General features: G+C 29.0%; 2 protein-coding genes across 3 annotated transcripts in view; both read right to left on the bottom strand.

Moving 5' to 3' along the window:
• The window catches only part of LOC111682322 (potassium voltage-gated channel subfamily KQT member 1), an 88,449-nt gene extending 76,372 nt beyond the window's left edge, over positions 1-12,077 (bottom strand). The window contains exon 1 of the mRNA XM_046955569.1: positions 11,517-12,077. The gene's annotated coding sequence lies outside the window, so the exon portion shown is untranslated. The remainder of the gene's footprint in view (positions 1-11,516) is intronic.
• Positions 12,078-18,772: 6,695 nt separating this feature from the next.
• On the bottom strand, positions 18,773-21,846 carry LOC111686650. Of its 2 annotated transcripts, none has more exons than XM_046955155.1 (3): positions 21,643-21,846; positions 19,527-19,600; positions 18,773-19,430 (listed from the first exon to the last, which is right to left on the bottom strand). In XM_046955155.1, the coding sequence occupies exons 1-3, from the start codon at positions 21,679-21,681 to the stop codon at positions 19,211-19,213; spliced, it is 333 nt and encodes a 110-aa protein (XP_046811111.1). In that variant the 5' UTR covers positions 21,682-21,846; the 3' UTR covers positions 18,773-19,210. The 2 variants fall into 2 exon arrangements, with proteins under 2 accessions (XP_046811111.1, XP_023304790.1); XM_023449022.2 differs by having other exon boundaries at positions 21,664-21,845.
• Between the last annotated feature and the right edge of the window lie 615 nt (positions 21,847-22,461).

Genomic DNA, 22,461 nt, shown 5'->3' with positions numbered 1-22,461 from the left:
CTAGACTATAGACTAGACTATAGACTAGACTATAGACAAGACTATAGACTAGACTATAGACTAGACTATAGACTAGACTATAGACTAGACTATAAACTAGACTATAGATTAGACTTAAGACTAGACTTAAGACTAGACTTAAGACTAGACTATAGACTAGACTTAAGACTAGACTATAGACTAGACTTAAGACTAGACTATAGACTAGACTATAGACTAGACTTAAGACTAGACTATAGACTAGACTATAGACTAGACTTAAGACTAGACTATCGACTAGAATATAGACTAGACTATAGAATAGGCTAAAAACTATCATTTAAAGAACAAAAAGTACCATTAAGTCCCCTTTTATAGATTTTTTATCCGTTTACTCTTTTAAATGGATTAGGGAAAATTTAGTATAACAGTTCCTTTGACAAGTTTTGTAAGTTCTCTCTAGCCAGTTTTGCCATTTATGTTTGTTTAGCCCACTACGGGAATGGTTCTTTTACATTTTACCTTATACTCTATTACTTTTTGAAGTGTACTTCAGAATTGCACATATTTTATACTAGATACGTATGTGAATTTTTTTACTTTTTTTCCTCCAACAAATATTATAGTAGTTTGTTCTCATTTTTCACATTATCATTTTATTTTTGTGTACTATATTTATTTTTAAGTTGTTGCTTTTGTGGCCAATTTTCTAGACTGGAAATATTGAAGTATGAGCTTTTTTTTACATTTTGTCCGCCTGGTATGAGATTTAATTGGCTCATTTGCGTATGCCCACTCGCTTGGCTGCTCCCTTAAATTCTAAGTTGACAGCAGTAAAAAAAAGTTTGTAAATTTCAACAAACGACTTGGCCATAGTTTAGTTTTTTTTCTCTCTCTCTCTTTATGAATAAATGTAAATATAATTATAAGTTTGCAATAAGTTTCAACAGAATCTATTAAATGAAAAAGTTTAATTTAATAACGATAATTTGGTTAGAAGAAAACAACACCCACACTAAATTGCTTTAAATGCTACAGTGGTTAACAAAAATTTACATTTTTATTTGTTTATTTTATTTCAAGGTTTTAATAATATTTTTTTACTTTGTAATTATTATTGTTATTGGTTATTCTTTATTCTTGCTTTATATTACTGTTATGGGATTCATGTTTTTTGTTTTCTTAATCTTTAAAGTACTTAATTTTGTTTTTTAATCGCCAACTGTAGTGATTGAGTTAATTAAGTAAAAATGCATACACTTTATTGATTTTGACCCACCACAGCTAATTATAATTATATAACAAAATATATTATTTTGTTTTTTTTTTCTTTTTTTAATACAACAAAAAATACCTAATAAATCATAATAGTGTTTATATTAATTGTAATAAATTATTTACTTTTGCATTTGTCGCTGAATAATTATTAATTATATTTAGTCTAGCTATTACGCATTTAGAGGTTTTTGAAAACCACAATTTTTTATTATATATAATATTAAATAATTAACAGAAGTTTAAACTTAAACCTCAGTTACCTCAGTTTGTATTAGAAATTGAATTTCGGTTTTAAGTTTTATAAATTGTGTTAGTTAATAAACTTAACTTTGTTCACTAAAACTTGGATAGGCCTATAGACTAGTGTTTTGACTTAACTAATTTATTGGTCTATTGGACTACTCTATTAACTATTCAATGCATAGACTAGTATATTGGCTCATTTGTAAACTAGTCTGTGGACTAACCGATAAACGAGTTGGTTAATTGGTATATGGACTACAGACTACTAGTCTGTGGTCTAGTCGACTAAGTTATTAAATAGTCTAAAAAAATATATGGACTAGTCCATGGACTAGTCATCAAACTGTTCCTTTGATTAGTCTATAAATTAGTTTATTGATTGATCTATGCACTACTCTATGGATTAGTCGATGAACTAATTTATAGACTAGTCTCCGATCTAGTATATATTCTAGTTTATAGACTGATCACTGAACTACTCGTTAAACAAGTAAAAGACTAATCTGTTGACTAGTCGATAAATAGTTCTATTGACTAACCGATAAGCTTGTGAATGGACTAGTCTATTGACTCGTCTAAAGTAGTATTTAGACTATTCGATGAACTAGTCTTATGACTACTTGATATAAACTAGTATAAAGACTCCTCAATAAACTAGTCTTTTAATTGGTTTATGAACTATTCTATTGACCAGTCGATAAACTAGTCAGTTGATTAGTCGATGAACTTGTATATTGACTCCGCTATAAACTAGTCTATTGATTGATTTATGAAATATTCTATTGACTAGTCGATAAAATAGTCTGTTGATTAGTCGATATATTAGTCTAGTGACTAGTCGATACATTAGTATATGAATTAGTCTATTGACTTATCTATAAACTAGTCTATGCGATAAACTAGCCTATTGAATGATTTATAAACAAGTCTGTTGATTAGCATACGAACTATTGACTACTTAGTCGATAAGCTAGTCGATGAACTAGTCTAATAACTAGTCAATATGTTAGTCTATCACCTAGCTGAAAAAGCTAGTTTATCGACACCTCACATAAACTAGTCTCTTGATTGGTTTATGGATATCTATTAACTTGTCAATTACTTAGTTCACCCCGGGGGCATGTTACCTTGGTGAAACCTCCACCTTGGTGTAATTGCAATCCCGGGGTATAAAGAGATGGTCAATACCTCTAGTCTGGCCGGGACTAAAAAATGGGTTACAGTCTACTGCCTGGCTTAGTTCTTGCATAGATTAAAAAAAAAGGTCAGACCAGAGCACCGCATAATCTGGTACTACGGGTGGCCAATTGCCCGCAGGAATATTTCCTGGCTCGTCAATTGGTTGAGGTTCCTTCCAGATCTGAGGTCATCCAATGGTCAGAGATTAGATAGCTCGAGTATTTCAGCAAAGTGCTTGTATATGGATTGGTCAAATCCAATATACAAAAATTGCCACCTGAGTTTTTCATTGAGAATAAAGGTGCGATGGTAGACCGTTGTCAAGTCTACCCAGTAAATGAAAAAGATCACCTTGGGGTAGGGCATCATGCCAGGACTCATGTAAAACTCTCGACATTCACTTAGTGTATTGATTAGACTATTGACTAGTTTATAAGGTAGTGTTTTATATATTTAAGCACCTTGTATATGGCTGTTAGCTTATTGTCTGATCAATGGACTAATCTATTGATTTACCTATAAAAGGTTTACAATACAGAAAAGGAAACAAATGATGTTTGTACTTCATAGAACAGCATAATAACAAGTTTTAAAGAAAGTTAACTCATTTATTTTTTGAGTGTAATTTATAAAAAAAGACTACATTAACTCACTATGAATTTTAATAATTTAAATTTTCTCTAATTTAGGTTAGAGTATAATAATAACAATAAAACCCATTTTGCCATAAATAACAAAAAACCTTGTAATAAATTTTCTTATTAAACTATTTTCAAAATCAATTACCATAAATTTAGCTTAAACATGTTGACGAAAACATTTAAAATTTTTAGAAAGGAGAAAAAACAGGAAAACAGCACGTGTGTTTCTTGTCTTTACATTTTAATCCTTTAAGCCTCTGCCTATTATAGAAAAACCCAAACACACTCACACACCTATATACATACATATATAAATTTAACAAAATTTTCCAAATTTATTCAAAACTCACACCTAAACACACGCATACACACCTAAATATACAAACATACATAAATAATCATACACACTACAGAAGCAATTAATAATCTGTGCAAAATTTACATTAATTATTTATAATACAATTTAACAGTATAAAATTTTAATTAAGGTACTCGATCAATAAGTAACCCAAAAATAAAAAGAAATTTAATAATATTTACTCATTTGTTTTATACCCTTCAATAAATATGACGTTTATCTAAAATTTAACATCATTTGGGTGGAAACACCCTTTTGGGACCCAAAATCGAACATAGAAAAACCCCCGAAAAACCAACATAAAAAAATGCCGATTCTTCACAAAAATATAAAACATAAGAAAGTAAGAAACTCAATCTAATGAGTAAGAAAATTTTAAGAAGAGTTGAGGAGTAACACAAAAAAAAAAATAAAAGAGAAGCTAAGGAGTGTTAAAGATGGTGTTATGCTGTCGCACTTTACAATTTGTTACACATTTTAAATACTGTTTTTGTTTTTTTTTTTTAAATTTAATATAGACGATGAGGGAATGAACAACAACAGCAGCAGTAACTTTATAGTTAATTTTCTAACATTTTTCACTTGGAAATTCCTTTTAAAAGCTTAAATCGACCACATACCCGTTAAAGAATATGTGTCTCAATGTGGTTGTAGATGTGTGAGTGTCTGTCTGTTTGTCTCTTCTATTATCATTGTAGTACATGGCATCCATTAAGGATGGGTGTGTTAGGTTTGTTTTTTTTCTTGGCTCCTTTCATCATCATCTCTTTCCTATAGTTGTTTTTATTATTCTATTGTTTTGTAAAAAGTATGAGTGAGTGTTTGTTTGTTTAGGCTCAATAGGAAATTTCAATTGACTCGTTTTGAAAACAGAATATGGACTTTTCTATAGGCTAGACTATGGATCAGTCAGTTGACATATCTATAGACTGGCTATTAATCTATCGACTTATATATTGACCAGCCATGAACTAGTTCATTGTTTAGTTAATGTGATGGTGTATAAACTAGTTTATAGTAGTAGTCTAGTCTTTAGTCTAATCTATAATCTAGTCTATAGTCTAGTCTATAGTCTAGTCTAGTCTATAGTCTAGTCTATAGTCTAGTCTATAGTCTAGTCTATAGTCTAGTCTATAGTCTAGTCTATAGTCTAGTCTATAGTCTAGTCTATAGTCTAGTCTATAGTCTAGTCTATAGTCTAGTCTATAGTCTAGTCTATAGTCTAGTCTATAGTCTAGTCTATAGTCTAGTCTGTAGTCTAGTCTATAGTCTAGTCTATAGTCTAGCCTATAGTTTAGTCTATAGTCTAGCCTATAGTCTAGTCTATAGTCTAGTCTATAGTCTAGTCTATAGTCTAGTCTATTTACAGGTCTTTAGACTCATCTACTCTTATGGAAACTTAGTCGCAATAATTACATCCTCAATTTCCTAATGGGGTTACTCTTTCTAAACTCTCGTACTCGAATGGGTGTAATTGTATGTTAAAATAAAAATTGTTAAAGAAACAAAAAAAAACAACAACGTATAAAATAAAAATAAAAGTATTTTTACACATACATTACTTCGAAAGTAATATAGAAGTATCAAGTAACCAACCAACCATACAACCGACATTCTGAAACTGTTACAAATTTAATTTCATTTATTTTGTACGCAAATCACATACACTCTTGACATTACAACAAATTTCTTCTTCCTTTCCTTTACATTCTACAGTAATTCAGCCAACTCTTGACTAAGTTGAAACAAACAATTTTGTTGTAATCGTCATCGAGGATGTGCATGAGTGTCTACAATAGTTACTAGACTAGATATTGCCAGGAGACTTACATATTATCAAGTATAAAGCAGCTGAAGACGATGACTTCTTCATCTTCTTGAGTTCTTTTTGAAAATATACATTTGTATCTCAATGAATGAAAATTCCGCAAATGGAATGTTTTTTTCTAGATTTCTCGGTAACCATACATTTTAATGATATCAGTAAAAGATTTTGCGGTTTTATTTGTTCTGCTGCCGCGTTATTTGCTACTGCTGCAGTGTCTGTTCTTTTTTTTTTTTTTGCTTTCTTATGCCACTTATTGTTGTTGGTGTTTTATGATTCATTAAAATTTATGTTCAAATAACTAAATACATACTTACACATATATACATACACACTAAGTAGATCTTGATGATGAACAATAAACAATAAATTACAATTACAACGTCTTGGCTACAAAACTACTTGTGACTGAAGTGGCTGGGAGAGGGGATTTAATTCATTTGATTAACAACTACAACTATGAATGACATTCAGAATCTATTTGGTCACCCTGTTTTATATAGGATTTCTTTGGTATTTTTAGCTGCCATTAGATTAGCATAGTATAAATAAATCCTAATATTATTAGCAAATGTGCAGGATTAGATGTAGTTGATATTGTTGTTGTTGTTGCAGGGGGAAACAGAAAGTAAAGAAATGAAAATGATATTTGTTTTTGGTTTCGGAAGAAAATTTTATTAAAAAATTTCAAGACACTTATGTAAATTTTATGATTAAATTATTTTTGTTTATAAAATTCTGCTGTCTTAGATGTTAAACTATAAGGTGGTGTACTATTTGCACAGTGGGTTAGTTTTAATAGAATAAAAAACGGTTATTTTGTTTACAAATTCTTATGATTAATCTGTGAGTATTCTACGAAAACAAAGATTAAATTTTGTCAAAAAACCAAGTTAATCGCGAATATTCCAAGAATTTTACTATAGACTAGACTAAAGATTAGACTAGAGTATAGACTAGACTATAGATTAGACTATAGATTACACTATAAACGAGACTATAGACTAGACTATAGACTAGACTATAGACTAGACTATAGACTAGACTATAGACTAGACTATAGACTAGACTATAGACTAGACTATAGACTAGACTATAGACTAGACTAGACTATAGACTAGACTATAGACTAGACTATAGACTAGACTATAGACTAGACTATAGACTGGACTCTAGACTAGACTATAGACTAGACTAATCCCAAAATTCAACTAAATTTATGAATACAATAACCATAGTATTGTTGAATATATTATAATATTTGAAAATGTTAACTGTAACCTTGTACATAGAGTTCAATATTTAATTTAATATAATATGATTACGACAACTAAAGTTATGAATACAATAACCATAATATTGTTGCATTTCCTTTAATATTTTAAAATGTTTGGTATAACTTTTTTTCTTTGAGAGACATAAGTATACATTAATATCGATCTCAGACCCTTGTTTGTTCTAATCACAAAATGATTGCCACAAAAAGATTTCAAAAATAAGTTAAACATAATATGATTACAATAACTGAAGTTATGATAACAATAATCATAATATTATTGAATTTCTTATAATAATTAAAAATGTTTCTGGATGTCTAATAACGATTGTCAATTGATCCCAGTACCTAATACTTTCAAAATCTCTTTACGCATGTATACTCGAGGTAGGTTATAGTATAATTGTTATTTATTATTAATATTACTTTGTCCTTTAAATATTACACACACTTTCAGACAATTCAGATTATCACATAAATTATGCATATACTGTTTTTTTTTGTTTCTCCTTTAGCAGCTTGTGGTTTGTGGCATGTCGTTGTCATTGTACTCTTTTTTTCTGATTGTTTGCCATTCAAATTTCGATTCTTTTAAATTTATTGTAGTGGAAAATTGCTAACCAAAAAAAATATGAATAAAATTCAAATTTTAAAAATAAAGTTATTCAAAGAAACATGTCAATTCAATTATGATCCCGTACCATCAACACAAAAATAAAATAAATACCAAAAAGAGTGGGTAAAATAAATATATTTATATATGAAAAATTTCTTATACACTCACTCGAATGCATTTAAATTTAAATGAAAAAATAAAAATAAATAAAATTAAAAAAGCACATATTTTTAAATGGAATTAATATTTTTGTTTTGTGCTTTCGTGTCTACATCCTTGTTAAAAAATCTGATGTATTGAAAGAATTTTTATTTAATTTGATGGATCATTTGAATGTTCGTTCATAAGCATCAATATAATGATAAAGCTTTAATGTGTTTTGATTGTGGATTTAATAATTAAAAGACCAGAGCAAGATATCAGAGAACCCAACCAGACCTCTAGACAAGTTATTTTCTACTTATAAAATGTGAATGAGTGGGCTGGGCTGGCTGTTGAGAAGATTTATTTTAGATGTTAATAGTACACAAACAAATAATATTTCTTGTTTTTTTTTTTTTTTTTTTGGTTGCTTTAAACAATTTTGACGTCATTGTTCTCTTGTAGCTTTAATAACAATACAATAAAGAGATCATTTTACTTAAATCTCTATAGTCATCTGGTCCATAATAATCTTTTGACATGAAAATTTGCAAATTAATCAAGGTGAATTAAATTATTTTTATCAAAAAGAAAAAAACGTCTACATGTCTGTTTAATAAAATTTTTATTTATAAATAAATTACTTTTAAAAATGTCTGGATATAGTTCAAAATACTTGGATATTCTGTTATTTTGTTTTTTTCTTATTATGGATAGGTTAATACAAATTGTTGTTTTATTTACTTTTTTATTAACAAAACATATACATATATAGCAAATTCATCTAATAAACCCTTAATAACTTTGTTAATGGTTTATGTATAGTTGGTTTCAGTGTTATTGCTTAATGTTTGGTAGGTTTTTATTTAAATGGTTGATTATGTTTAGAAATTTATTATTAAATATGAAGAGATTTATTAATTAACATTAATTGTTTCTTTAATTTGGTGTTTAAATGTTTTTAGAACAGGATTAATCCAGTTTAGTTTGGCATTAATTAAATGTTTTAATATTTAATAGATACTCATTATGTGGTTAATAATTATTCCAATTTAAATTTCTGTTTAAATGGAGAAAATAGTAATTTTGTGAAATAATAAATTAAACCATAAAAATCGTAGAACTGAACTAGAACTGAACTAGAACTGAACTAGAACTGAACTAGAACTGAACTAGAACTGAACTAGAACTGAACTAGAACTGAACTAGAACTGAACTAGAACTGAACTAGAACTGAACTAGAACTGAACTAGAACTGAACTAGAACTGAACTAGAACTGAACTAGAACTGAACTAGAACTGAACTAGAACTGAACTAGAATTGAACTAGAACTGAACTAGAACTGAATTAGAACTGAACTAGAACTGTACTAGAACTGAACTAGAACTGAACTAGAACTGAACTAGTACTGAACTAAAACTGAACTAGAACTGAACTAAAATTGAACTGAAATTGAACTAGAACTGAAATAGAACTGAACTAGAACTGAACTAAAACTGAACTAAAACTGAACTAAAACTGAACTAAAACTGAACTAGAACTGAACTAGAACTGATCTAGAACTGAACTAGAACTGAACTAGAACTGAACTAGAACGGAACTAGAACTGAACTAGAACTGAACTAGAACTTAACTAGAACTGAACTAGAACTGAACTAAAACTAAACTAGAACTGAACCAGAACTGAACTAGAAATGAAATTTCTTGTTATTATGTTTGCTATAAACAACTACGATCATAATTTTTCTCTACGAAGTCAACTAATCTTAATATTCCACAAATGCACTACACCCACTATAGGGCATCTCTAATCATCAGTGTATTTTCTGTGGACAAAAGTCATAAAATTCTTATCGAAATTCTTAAGAAAAAAAAAATACAAAAAAATATAAAACAAACATTTTGCACGTACAACAAGACTTTTAAATAGACATTTTGAATGTCGGTAATCTGTTTAAAGCAAATGCAATTATTTGTTTTACACTTGGTTTACTAAATATTCCAAATAAATGCCGATAATTAGTTAAGTAAAAAAAAAAATGGGGCAATAAGCAATTATTTAAATGTGTCTAGTTGGTATGAAAAGAAATTCAAACAAAACTTTGGAATGTAAAAGATTTAAGATTTTCAAGGTCTTTAAGAAGTTAAAAATCAGGTATAAAGAGAAAATAAAATGCAAATTACAAAGAGGAAATAGCAATTATTTGGTAAAATAAAGTATTGTTTTTTACATTAAAGCTTAATTCTATATAAAATTCAGCTAAAGCTAAACTTTTGGCATTTTAATTTATATAACTTTTGTTGTTTTGCCCACCGAAACTAAGAGGCGTATACGTTACATGAAAAAAGGAATTTAGTATAAAAGTATATTGGGGTGTAAGTAAAAGATTTCTAATGATAAAACACACAAATGTACGAAATTAATCTTAACATTTCCATTAAGTTTCTGTTTCCTTTTGCCAATTGCCTAATGAATAAGTGTCTACAATACCGCCGAGAGCATAACAAATGTATAACTAGTCTGGTTACGTATACTTAATATAAATTATGTTCTAATTAAACATACATATCGGTGGTCACGTTGTTGACAACAACTGACATTTCTTTCAATGTTCAAGATAATAATGATGCTAAAAGATTAATCTCCACCAGATTGCCTTCATTGTGTAATTTAGCTTAAAGATGAAGAAACATTTTTATTGAAATTATAAATTTTTGCAGACAAATTCTTTAATTTTTAAATTAATTGATTTTAATTAACAAAAAATTTGTTTTAACTCATATTGTAATTATTTTTTTAAATTTCAATAAGAAAATCATTTAATTTCTTTACTTTAGAATTCTTTCTTGAATAAAATTAAATTTGTTAAACAACAAATAAATTTTAATATATTTATTGAATGAAAAATTAATGTATTTCTTGTGTCACGTTTATTTTGCTAAATATTTAAGCAGAATAAGCAAATTTTCTAGACACAATCTTATAAAATTCTTTTGAATTCAAGATTTTGCACAATAACATCAAATTCCTTTGCATAAACATTAATAAGCCCAGCAGTGCTGCAATGAGTCAATATTGGCCTGTATAAACAGTAATCAGTGGACTTGAATTAATAAATAGTTTCTCACTTGCTTTTTGTAACTGCTTACAGCGGTGAGAATTGTTAATTTAGTGTCTCTAAGCAATCCAAAAACCAGTCAAATTTTCTGATTTCTTTCAAATTCAATTCACCATCGCCACCACTCCCCACAAACAACTGAATACTTGTATATATCCAATATTACCTATACAAATATTTATTTATAATTTAGCTTTCTTTTTTTTGTATTTATTTGCCGTCTGTAGCCTGCCGTTTTAATTATAATTCAATGGATCTAAACAAACAGTTGAGTGGGTGGTCGATGATTGCTGCGAATGTATAAATTTAGTTGATGTCTTTATATTATTGTTATTCTATTGAAGAGTTGTGTTGAGGGCATGGGGTGCGAGGGAATTTTCGATGATTTGTTAAAGATAATTCTTAAGAGTAAACGTTAAAAAGGGGTTGTTGAATAGAATTTTTCAAATGCACTTTACTACTACTTTTATAAATATTTAGAAAATAAACTCACTTATATGCGAGTGTGTAATGTATATCAACAGTATTGTAGGAACTCTAAATAACTTTTGGTGATAAACTAGAACTGAACTAGAACTGAACTAGAATTGAACTAGAACTGAACTAGAACTGAACTAGAACTGAACTAGAACTGAACTAGAACTGAACTAGAACTGAACTAGAACTAAACTAGAACTGAACTAGAACTGAACTAAAACTGAACTAGAACTGAACTAGAACTGAACTAGAACTGAACTAGAACTGAACTAGATCAGAATCAGAACTTAACTAGAACATTCATTTTTCTTCTCTCAGAATAGTTGCTTAAGTTTTGCACCATACTGTTTATGGAAACAATTTTGTTATATTTAAGCACTTACCCTTAAGATTAAGAATAATTAATTTAATTTATCACAATTGTTGTTTCGTTGTTGTTACGGGAACTGTTGTTGTTGCTGCTGCTGCTGTTAATGTTATGTTTGCTGTTGCTTTTGTGGATGATGAGAAGAAGGCTGTTTTTGTTGTTGTTGCTGTTGTTACTGTTGATGCTGCTGCTGTTGATGAATGTTTTAAATATGAGTGCATTATTATGTTGTTTAATTTTTTGCTGATGTTTTTATTATTTTTATATTTATTGTAACTGACGCCGCCCGCAACTGTTACAATGACAACAGTGGTTGGCGCCAGCATCTCCGCCGCCACAAAAGCGCGTACACAAAACACTTAATTTTTCTACTCACATTCACTAACTTTTTCACCACTCACTCACTCACTAACTGACGTGAAAAATTAACTACGTTTTTAGGACAAATATAGTCCTAATTTATTTGTTTTCTATAACTTTTTTTATTTCACTTTTTTTATTACTTTAGTTGTTTTAAGATTTTTATTACAAAAATTTTGCTAAAAATTTTATTTTCTTATTTATTTATTTATTTAGTTATAATTATATTTTCATTATAATTGTATATATTTTTTATTGCATTTGTTTTTATGTTAAGTTATTTGATTTTAGTAAAACTTTATACATATTTAGTTATGAGTTTTATTTATGTTTTGTTGGCCTTAAACTAACTATTGACATTTGTTTTATTTACAGCTTTGTTTACTGGTGATTAGCGGGGTAAGTAGTTAGCTAAATAATTTATTTGTTTTTTTTATTCTAATTTGATTGGTTTCTAATGATTTTAATGACTTGTAGTCTTGGTTCCTTTATGTTGTTGTTGCTGTTGCTGATATTCCCTTGCCAGCTTTGTCAGTTTTTGTTTTTTGTTTAATATTTGTTGTTCCCTTAAAACTAGGGTAATAAAACGCGTTTTAATGGCTTTTAGACCCAAAATGTGTTGCCTTTTTTTATTTGTTGTTGTTGGTTTGTTGGGGTTTTATTTATTATTTTTCTTTTGTTGTTGTTGTTTGCTTTCGATTTTCCATAAACTTTTAGCATAATAAACACAGTTAAAACACAACAAAAAGAAAAAATTATTTGCTAATAAACATTATTAAAAACACAAAAAACCCAATTCTTTTTTAATAATAAAAAAATAAGACGGACTAAGTAATAAATAGTTCGGAATCCCGTACCGTGGTCTTCGTTTGGCAATGTGCTTTTTGGTTCTATATATTTTTTTATTTCTTGCTGTTTTTTTTTGCTAACTGTTGTCGTCTTCCTTTTCTGCTTCGTCGTATTTGTTTCTTTCTTTTATTTTTCTGCTTTTGTTGTTATTTTTGTTGTTCTTGTACTTATTTCTTCAGTTGTTCAAGTTAAAATGTGAAACGAATCTATTTGACTGTTTTTGTTGTTGTTGTTTTTGTTGCTGGTGCTCTTGGCCTGGTCTCGACACTAGAGCAGCCAGCTTACCTAGCGTCAGTCCGCCAGTCGATGTTGGTATGAAGATGTTGTTGCTGTTAATGCTGTTGGTTGTTAAGTTGGATGGGTTGCAGGTTGGGGTTTGTTGGGTCTAAGCTTTTGCTAGTAGATGTTGCTTCAGTTGGCTTCCACCCTCATCCGTTCTATATTAAACTATTTGGTTGTAAGACCACACGATGGGGACTACGAACAAGAGTACAATTACGACAAGTACTTTTCATTTCTTTTGTGAGTACATACTATAATAAAGTTGAGTACTTTTGTGTGTGTCTGTGTGTTTTTTTGTTTTTTTTTTTCTAACTTAAATATTTACTACTTTAATTTACTATAAGGCTGCTGCTGCTTTCGTTTTTTTTTTCCTCTTCTTTATTGTTGTTAATTTTTAAGGATTTACTTTTATCCTTATTCTCAAACTTCATTAACTTAAAATTTTTGTTTCTTTTAAAATATTTTATTTTAATAATTTTTTAATATTCTTCACTTTTTCTTAATTGACAGCATTTTATTTTATAAAAAAAAGCCGCTGTCCAAATATTTATTATATTTTTTTTTGTTTCATTTCTTTTTTTGATTATTTCTCCCTTGTAGCACGAGTAAAAACAAAAGTATATTTTATAAATTTTCTTCTATTTTTTATTTAATTTGTGTTGTTTTTTTTATATTTTCTTTATTTTTCTTCTTATATATAAAAACAAAATAATTTTTGTCTAATTTGTATTATAAGCGAACGTAAAATACGAGCACTAAAAAATCTACACACTCGTCACAACACCGGTTGTTTCAGTACTAAACTCACAATCCGAGAAATATAATGTGCGACAGTATCCATCCGTTCGCACGGTATTGCAAAAACAATGCTGCCACTTGTTTAAATGTGTTAAGCGAAATACAGCAAAAATCAGCAAAATAGAAAAGAATAAAAATCACCAAAAAAAAAAGAAAATTGTGAACTGAAGAGATAAGAAAACAATATTTGAATTTAAAAAAGAAAATTTGTTTTGTTTATAAAAATTAAAAAAAATTTTCTATATGGTTGTTTCATATAATGGATCTATACATTATTGATAGAAATACTTCGATTAGGGTGATTTTCGGAATAGGATCTCTAATGAGAAACTCAGCGAAGTCTGGCAAAGTGCATAATATTACTTTGGTCGTTTTTTATCTAAATATCATATTTTTTAACGATATTCAGATTCTTTGCACAATTTGTCAATATAAGAAGGGTCAATTGTGGACCTATGCTTATGTTATCTTATAGAGGGGATTTTGGTTCTAAATTTCATTGCTCTTCTGGCTTTAAATTATTTATTTCTCTAAAGAATGTTAGACCTAACATTAGACCCTAATATCGTCCAAAATCCGTTATACTTTACAGTATAACTTCTATACTGTGTTAAATTTATTACGATTACAACATTGATAAACATTTTCCGAGTGTTAATGCTGTATTATGTGGGTCCATTTGTATAGAAAAGAGAATATTCAGCACTCAAGCTTCTCTTTGACCTATAGTGCTTTTAATAGACAGAGAGAGAGAGAGAGAGAGGGAGAGAGGGAGGTACATGACTATATCCGAGTGTTAATGCTGTTTTACATGGGTCCATTTGTATGAAATTGAAATGTAATCGTCGTAATCACAGAATATTCCTCACTCTAGCTTCTCTTTAATCTATCATATATTCAAGGAAATAGACGACACTTTTGAAATTTGTATATCAATACCACTGAGTTTATATATTAACCCATGAGAACTGCAATTGATGGGATCCAAACTTCAACATATTCAAATCATGTATTTCATGTACAAAAGCCGGTTAATATTTAGGGCGTAAACACTTTAAGGTTTACTTCAAACGATGTATAAACATCGACGTAGTAAGCTATGATTAAAGCTGATAAAAAATATCTGAGGAAGTTCGGGGAAGAGTTGGAAATGGGCTTCTTAATAATTCATTTTTCTTCAAAAAGTTTTCGAAGAAAGCCCCAACTTCTATAAGGGAAACCTTCACCTCTAAAGCTATATTTTACATCAATCTGATCATACTTAAATTACGACAAAATCGTATTTACGTTTTTGTTCTCTCTTTCTCTCTCTCTTTGCTTTATAATCAATATGGCAGCATTGCTTAACATTGCAAAAAACACATTAAAACTGCTACATTCTTAAATTCACTCCATTCTGTGATACTATGATTATTATAAATAGGGTTGGATGAGTTGGGTACAGACATGTTGGGCGCAAAAAAAAATGTTTGTTGGAATGTTGGCCCTTATGACGTATGTACTTGTACTTACACACATACATATATACAAACAAATAAACTCCATATATATAAATGTGCATATATGTTGTTATAATTGTTATTGTAAAAGTCATTGTTGTAAACAAAATGAGGCAATTCACAGTTTGTGGTAAGTTTTTTAGCGAGTGTCTATGGAAATTAGCAAAATATTGCAATTTTGCTATTATATACTAATTAGTTTTTGAAATCTAAGAGTTTTTGTAAAAAACTTAAAATTTTAGTGAAAATAAAAATTTTTAATGAAAAATCGAATTTTTAGTGAGAACCCGAATTTTAAGTAAAAAATCGTATTTTAACGAAAAATCGATTTTTTGGTGAAAATCCGATTTTTTAGTAAAAAAAAATTAATTTTTAGTGAAGACCCGATTATTTTTGTGAAAAAACGAATTATTAATAAAAATGTAATTTTTAATGAAAAATCGAATTTTTAATAAAAAAAAATCAATTTTTTAGTGAAAATATAAATTTTTTATGGAAAATCGAATTCTTATTTCTGAGAAAAATTGGTTAGACTATAGTATGTCTACAGGCAAGAGTAAAGTCCCTCCAGAGCCTATTCTACACGACGATAGTCCCGTTCATAGAATATAGTGCAACCCGTAAATTATATGTAGTCCAGATAAAAGAAAATTTTCAGTCCAGACTATGGATAATAAGTTATAGTCTAGACTGTAGACTATGGTATATTTTACTCTATATATTATACTATAAACTAGACTATAGACTAAACCATAGTACAGACTACAGACCAGGTTACAAAGTAGACTATAGTCCAGACTATATGCTACACTATAGTCTTAACTATAAAGTAGACTAAAGTCTTTACCACAAAGTAGATCACAGTTTAGATTATAGACTAGAAAATAGTCCAGGTTATTGAGTAGACTATAATCCAGACTATAGACTACACAATAGTCTTAACCATAAAGTAGACTAAAGTTCAGACCAAAAGTAGTAGTACTTCGGACTATAGAGTATACTATAGTCCAGACTAGAGTAGACTATACTTCAGACTAAAGTATAGACTATATTCTAGACTATAGTCCAGACAATAGACCATACTATAGCCCAGTTCAGACTATAGTCCAGAACAGACTATAGTCCAGACCAGACTATATACCAGACTATAGCGAAGACTATAGTCTAGATTATAGAGTAGACTATAGTCCAGACTATGGAGTAGGCTATAGTCCAGACTATAAAGTAGGCTTTAGTTCAGACTATAGAGCAGACTATAGAGTAGACTATAGTCCAGTCAATATTATATTTCTCCATATTATATTTCTGATCAGGCTCAGTCCACACTATAGACTAGATTATAGTCCAGACAATCGAGTAGACTATAGACCAGACCATAGTCCAAACAATAGTCCAGATTATAGGACAGATTATAGTCCAGACTATAGACCTATAGACAAACGTCCAGACATAAACCAGGCTATAGTCCAGACTTTACCCCAGACTATAGTCCACACTATAGTCAATATTTTAGTCCACACTAAAGTACAGACTATAAACCGGACTATAGACCAGACTATTTATTAGACTATACGCCAGATTATTTTTCAGACTATAGAGAATTCTATTGGCCTGACAGTCCTTAGCCTATTGACATTCCTTAGTCTCTAATAAGTCTAGTTTATGGTATAAGATTAAATTTAGCCAAACACTCTTACATACTTGTTAAAATATCCCTCATACCCTCTTAAATTAATGAATGATTGCCATTAAATAAACTGTCGTTAAAAAACGTCCTAGATTGACATCAATAAATAATGTTTCTTGTTATGCTCCTTAAAATATGTGGTTATTTGAATGTTATTACAACTGTAATAACAAGTATTTGTAACTGTTTCCGGTATATTTTCTACTGTAAACCACCACCTTTAACTCTATATAATTCAATTAACAGTTTTCAAATAATTTTCGATTGTTATTATAGCGTATCAATAATAATTTATTTTAACTTGACTTGACTTCCATACAATATTTATTTATTATTTTAGTACATTTAATTGTTCAAATGTTGTTAACAAGTCAGGGCAATACCAACAATTGCAGCAACAAGTGTTAGTAGTAGAAATTGTTTACAATACAAGTATTATTAAGATATTATATTTAGTATTAATTTTATTTAATACTGTTTACTATCGATTGATTAACATAATTAACACGAATAGTATTTAACTTATAACATATATTTTTACAACAAGTACTTAGAGATATATTTATACACACAGAGAAAAAACTAAGTTATTTATATGATTTTTATAATAACCCGAAAAAAACAATAATAGTATGATCAGTGTAACCATGTAAATTATATTACCATAGCCATATATGTGTTCGTAGTGATAATAATATGTTGGAAATATATTGAAATCATTGATTTTTCAAGGTGTTTTTATATTGCCTTCTTATTTTGTATCTCCCTCTCTATTTAGCTGTCTTTTCAGTTAAATAATTGTTTTATTTTTAATTTTATTGACTCCTTTAGCTGCGAATGACGGTGTCATTTTGTGAACAATAAAATTTGTAACAAAAGTACTGGTATGTATCATTATTTGTTTAAACAATAAAAACGATAATAATTATTATTATTCGCATTTTTTTCTGTAGTATAAGCATTTCACAATAGCATTTATTTATTTGTTAAATAGTGGGCATTTATTTACTTCATTGGATATTTTTAAAAAGTTTTTTTTTTCTTTTATGTTACTACCTGGTTCATATAAACAGACCTCTAATTGTAGTTTCACTTTATAATGAAATGATTCAGTTACACGACAATAGTTAATAATTAAATAAATTTAATTGTTTTTGTGTCTATGTATACTGGGTTGCAGAGAAATTAAACTTTATTTACCTCAACTAATATATACTTTAATAATTTGAAAAGTATTTTGTTTTTTAAAGCTATAATTTATATTTAAAATAATTACATAGAGTATAGTCTAGTCTATAGTCTAGTCTATAGTCTAGTCTATAGTCTAGTCTATAGTATAGTCAATAGTCTAGTCTATAGTCTAGTCTAAAGTATAGTCAATAGTAGTTGACTATAGACTAGGCTATAGACTAGACTATAGACTAGACACTAGACTAGACTATAGAGTAGAGTATAGACTAGAGTATAGACTAGACTATAGACTAGACTATAGACTAGACTATAGACTAGACTATAGACTAGACTATAGACTAGACTATAGACTAGACTATAGACTAGACTATAGACTAGACTATAGACTAGACTATAGACTAGACTATAGACTAGACTATTGACTAGACTTTAGACTAGACTTTAGACTAGACTATAGACTGTACTACAGACTGCACTACAGACTAGTCTACAGCCTAGACTATAGATTAGAATATAAACTGGATTATAGCCTATCGTATAGACGAGATTATAGGTTATTTCCTTATACAACATTTTTTGTTATTTTATATTTTATACAAAATTTTGTTAAATTTTAAATTTTTATTTAAATATTTATTTATACTACATACCCTATTACTATTTAGTTTTTATTACAATTTCTTTTTATCTCAAACAATTTCCAGAAATCCTTACAATTATAACAATTAATTGACATTCCTTTTGCCTTTATTAACATCTACTACATCAAAAGTCACAACAAAAGTAACAAAATAAAATTAAATAAAAAAAATCTCTTAAAACTACACAATTAACATAAATAACAACAATATAGATACAGATTCATTCCATTTATCGCTTCACTTCATACCCATCTGCTGTATCAGAGCTCCTCACTACGTTTGATTAATTGTTTGGTGTTTATTTTTTATGTATTTGTTTCTATTGCACTTAATTACTTTCGTTTCTTTTTATTTTATTTGAATTTTATAATTAAATTCTGTGTTTCTTTTTTTGTCTGCTCTTTCATATAAAAGGATGTCTGGTTCTTCTTTTTTTTTTGGGATAATCGTAACCTTCAAACTCATCATCTAACTGTTCCTCCTCTTCACTTTGCTTACGCTTGTATTCATCATGATGTTTCTTGTGCTCTTTGACGGGTACTGGTATGGGCAGGGGCACCTTTTTAACCAAAGTTTTATGATGGACATGGGTATGATGTTTTACCGGTATATGTATTCGTATTCTTAAGAAATATAAAATAAAAAAAGATAATGATCGTTTAATTGGGAGTTGAAAACGTAATAAATATTATTTTATTACGCATAATTAATGGACTTACTTGAGATTTTCCTTAGAGGGATAGGCTGTAGTTAGAGCCAAAATTAGTGTTGTAATACACAGGAAAGTAATAACCTGTCGGGGGGGGGAGAGGAAATGTAAATTAGAATTTAATAAATTTAATTTGCTTAAAGTTTTTGGCATTTAAACATTTACACACAAGTCATTCAGAACACGCTAACATTGCTATTGAGAAAGCTTTCTGCTAGGAAAAGCTTTTTTTAATACTTGGATGTTATATACAATAATATGGTAACATTATGTGAAAGCTTTTTTTGCTTTGCTGTTAATGTATATGAATTTTAATTCAAACAGATATAATTGATTGGTAATTTGTCGACTGTAAGTTTAATATCGAAATATTGATCGTAGATCCATTGCGATCTTGCAATGTTAGACCATAACGACTGGTCTTGGATAAAAATTTTCTAAATACATAACTTTTGTTGAGGAAATTTGTGAAGAAGTGAAAAGATCCTTAAATTCGAATTACGAAAAAAAAATATATTTTATCGATAACAAAATTTAGAATCGAAATAGAGTCATAAGCATTCTTGTTATGACATCTTTTTTCATAGTGGATAAATCTTATGACTGTGACTCAAGGTTCATATATGACACGTTCAACTCTAGTTTAAGATATGTTTATCAAAGAAGGTCCTAGATGTAACCGAGGTTTAACCTTTATTTTAATGATAATAGGGTATAACCAATTTTATTAATAAAAGTTTAGAATATGACGAAAAAATAGTTTTATAAAACGTTGGACTTTGGTGTTATTTCCCAGTACATACTAAATGAAGCCAGACATGGAAAATTTAAATTTTGAAATATTTTTAGGTTAATCTTAGATTGATAGGTTAATGTTAGATTGGACATCGTGGGTTCGGTTCCCATCTGAGGTTTTGATGAGGGAGTTAGTCTATGGGCTATACTTTTAGGAAGTCTGGTAACTAGTACACGAATTAGTCTTTGGAATGGATTAGGTTAAGGGCTTTTGACTTGTTTATGATCTAGTATGTTTATTCTATAGACTATGATCTGAACCATCTTTTTAACAGTCTTTTAATAAGGTTATGGAATAGAAATTGGACCTGTCTGTAAAATAGTCTTCTAACTTTTATATGAATTAGTTTATGGACCTCCAGTCCATATTAACTATAGTCTTTTCCCAAGTCCATAGACTAGTCTTTTCACTAGTCCATGGACTAGACTGTGACTAGTCTATTGACAAGTCTGTGAGCAAAAGTTCATGATTTTGAAAGGCACTTAATGTGCCATATTAACTATAATCTTTTCACTAGTGAAAAGTCTAGTCCATGGACTAGACTGTGGACTAGTCTATTGACAATTCTGAGAGCAAAAGATCATAATTTAGAAAAGGTACTTAAACTGTCACGGAGCTGATCCCTTTTCAAATAGAAACAAAAATAATCCGATAAAAATCGCGTTTTAAAAAACTCATCCTCATCCTGAACAATAGATCAGTCTGAAAAGTATCCAATGGCCACATAGCTCTATAGATCGGGAAAAGTCGCAACAGATTTATTACTGCTCTTAGCAAGCAATTATACTGAATTTTTGTGGAAAGAGATATTTGGCTTGATGTTAGTTACATAGCTTTAAGGGGGGAATATTTAGCAGTGGTTACTAGGAGTTATAAGGGCAGATAATTATTCACCCCTATTCTGCATTTCGATTACGTTTACGCATTCGGTTACGCAATGATGCGGAATAGGGTCCATTATCTTCACACTGATTTTTTCCCCTTTTTATCTTTAATACAGGAAAATTTATATGAATATTTCACACGAAATAATGGAACCGAAACACAATCATCTAGTTCAGGAAAAAAGCTTATGAATCATGTTCCTAATAAATCGGAGATTGATATAGCAAAATCTTTTTACTTTTCGAAAGCTATTACTTCACCGTCTCAACATCTTTATAATACTGTTAGGTTTATGGTGTTTTTACTTATTTTTAGAACCAAATTTATTTCTTTATTTGAGATCATTTCTAAAGATTTTTGTTTAATATTATCTTAAATCATACTAATAATATTTATTGTTTATATTATTTGAAATTTTTTTTCAATTTTGTTTTTAAATATTCACTTTTATTTGCCACACACTTACTCCTTTTGGAAAATACATTTTAAATATATATATCTTTGTTTAGTTATTTGGTTTTCAATTAAATGGTTTTTCTCAAAACTTAAATAATATTCGATGTTCGTTTTGTTTCGTATTAATTTCCGTATCACGTTGCCAAGACAACCTTGTAAGGCTGAGTTCCGTTATTATTACCAGTGGATTAATGCCGTTGCAAGCGTTTAAATATGAATCAAACAAACTCTACCGTAAAGTTGAAACTAGTTATGAGGTTTTATTTCTGCTTCTTCTTCTTGTTTGTGGCAGTTGCAAGCAGCAATTGTTAGTTGTTGTTGTTGCTGTTGTTGCTGTTGTTATGTTGCACTTGTACTGTTGCTATTAAAGTTAAATGAAAACAAAAAGCACAACAACATTAGTAGTAATAATACTCGTAAATTACTAGATTTACAATGCCAGCAAAGTACGAGTTTTTTTTTTTAAAGAAAGGAAAAAATATAAAAGAAATGTTTAAAAACAAAACAAAATTGTATTTTGCGATACGATTATCAGACAGTAAACAAAAAAAACTATGGTTCACTGCAACCGTTCATAGATTTGTTAACTGCATCCATCCATTCATACATGCATTACATACATACATATATCTTACGTGTTGTTAAAGTTGTTGCCACTCACTCACTATTACTTGCTACACTTAATGTATTTTCCAGACATTCGTATAACATAATCAGTTCATAAGTGGTGGGCTAACTAGATTATAGTTGTACCTCATGTAAGGGAAAGAAATCGTATTGTTAGTTAATCGAAAAAAAAATAATTTTA

The sequence above is a fragment of the Lucilia cuprina genome, chromosome 6 (genome assembly GCF_022045245.1).
Source record: "Lucilia cuprina isolate Lc7/37 chromosome 6, ASM2204524v1, whole genome shotgun sequence".
Classification (NCBI taxonomy): Eukaryota; Metazoa; Arthropoda; class Insecta; order Diptera; family Calliphoridae; genus Lucilia; species Lucilia cuprina.
This window is presented reverse-complemented; position numbering and strand designations above follow the sequence as displayed.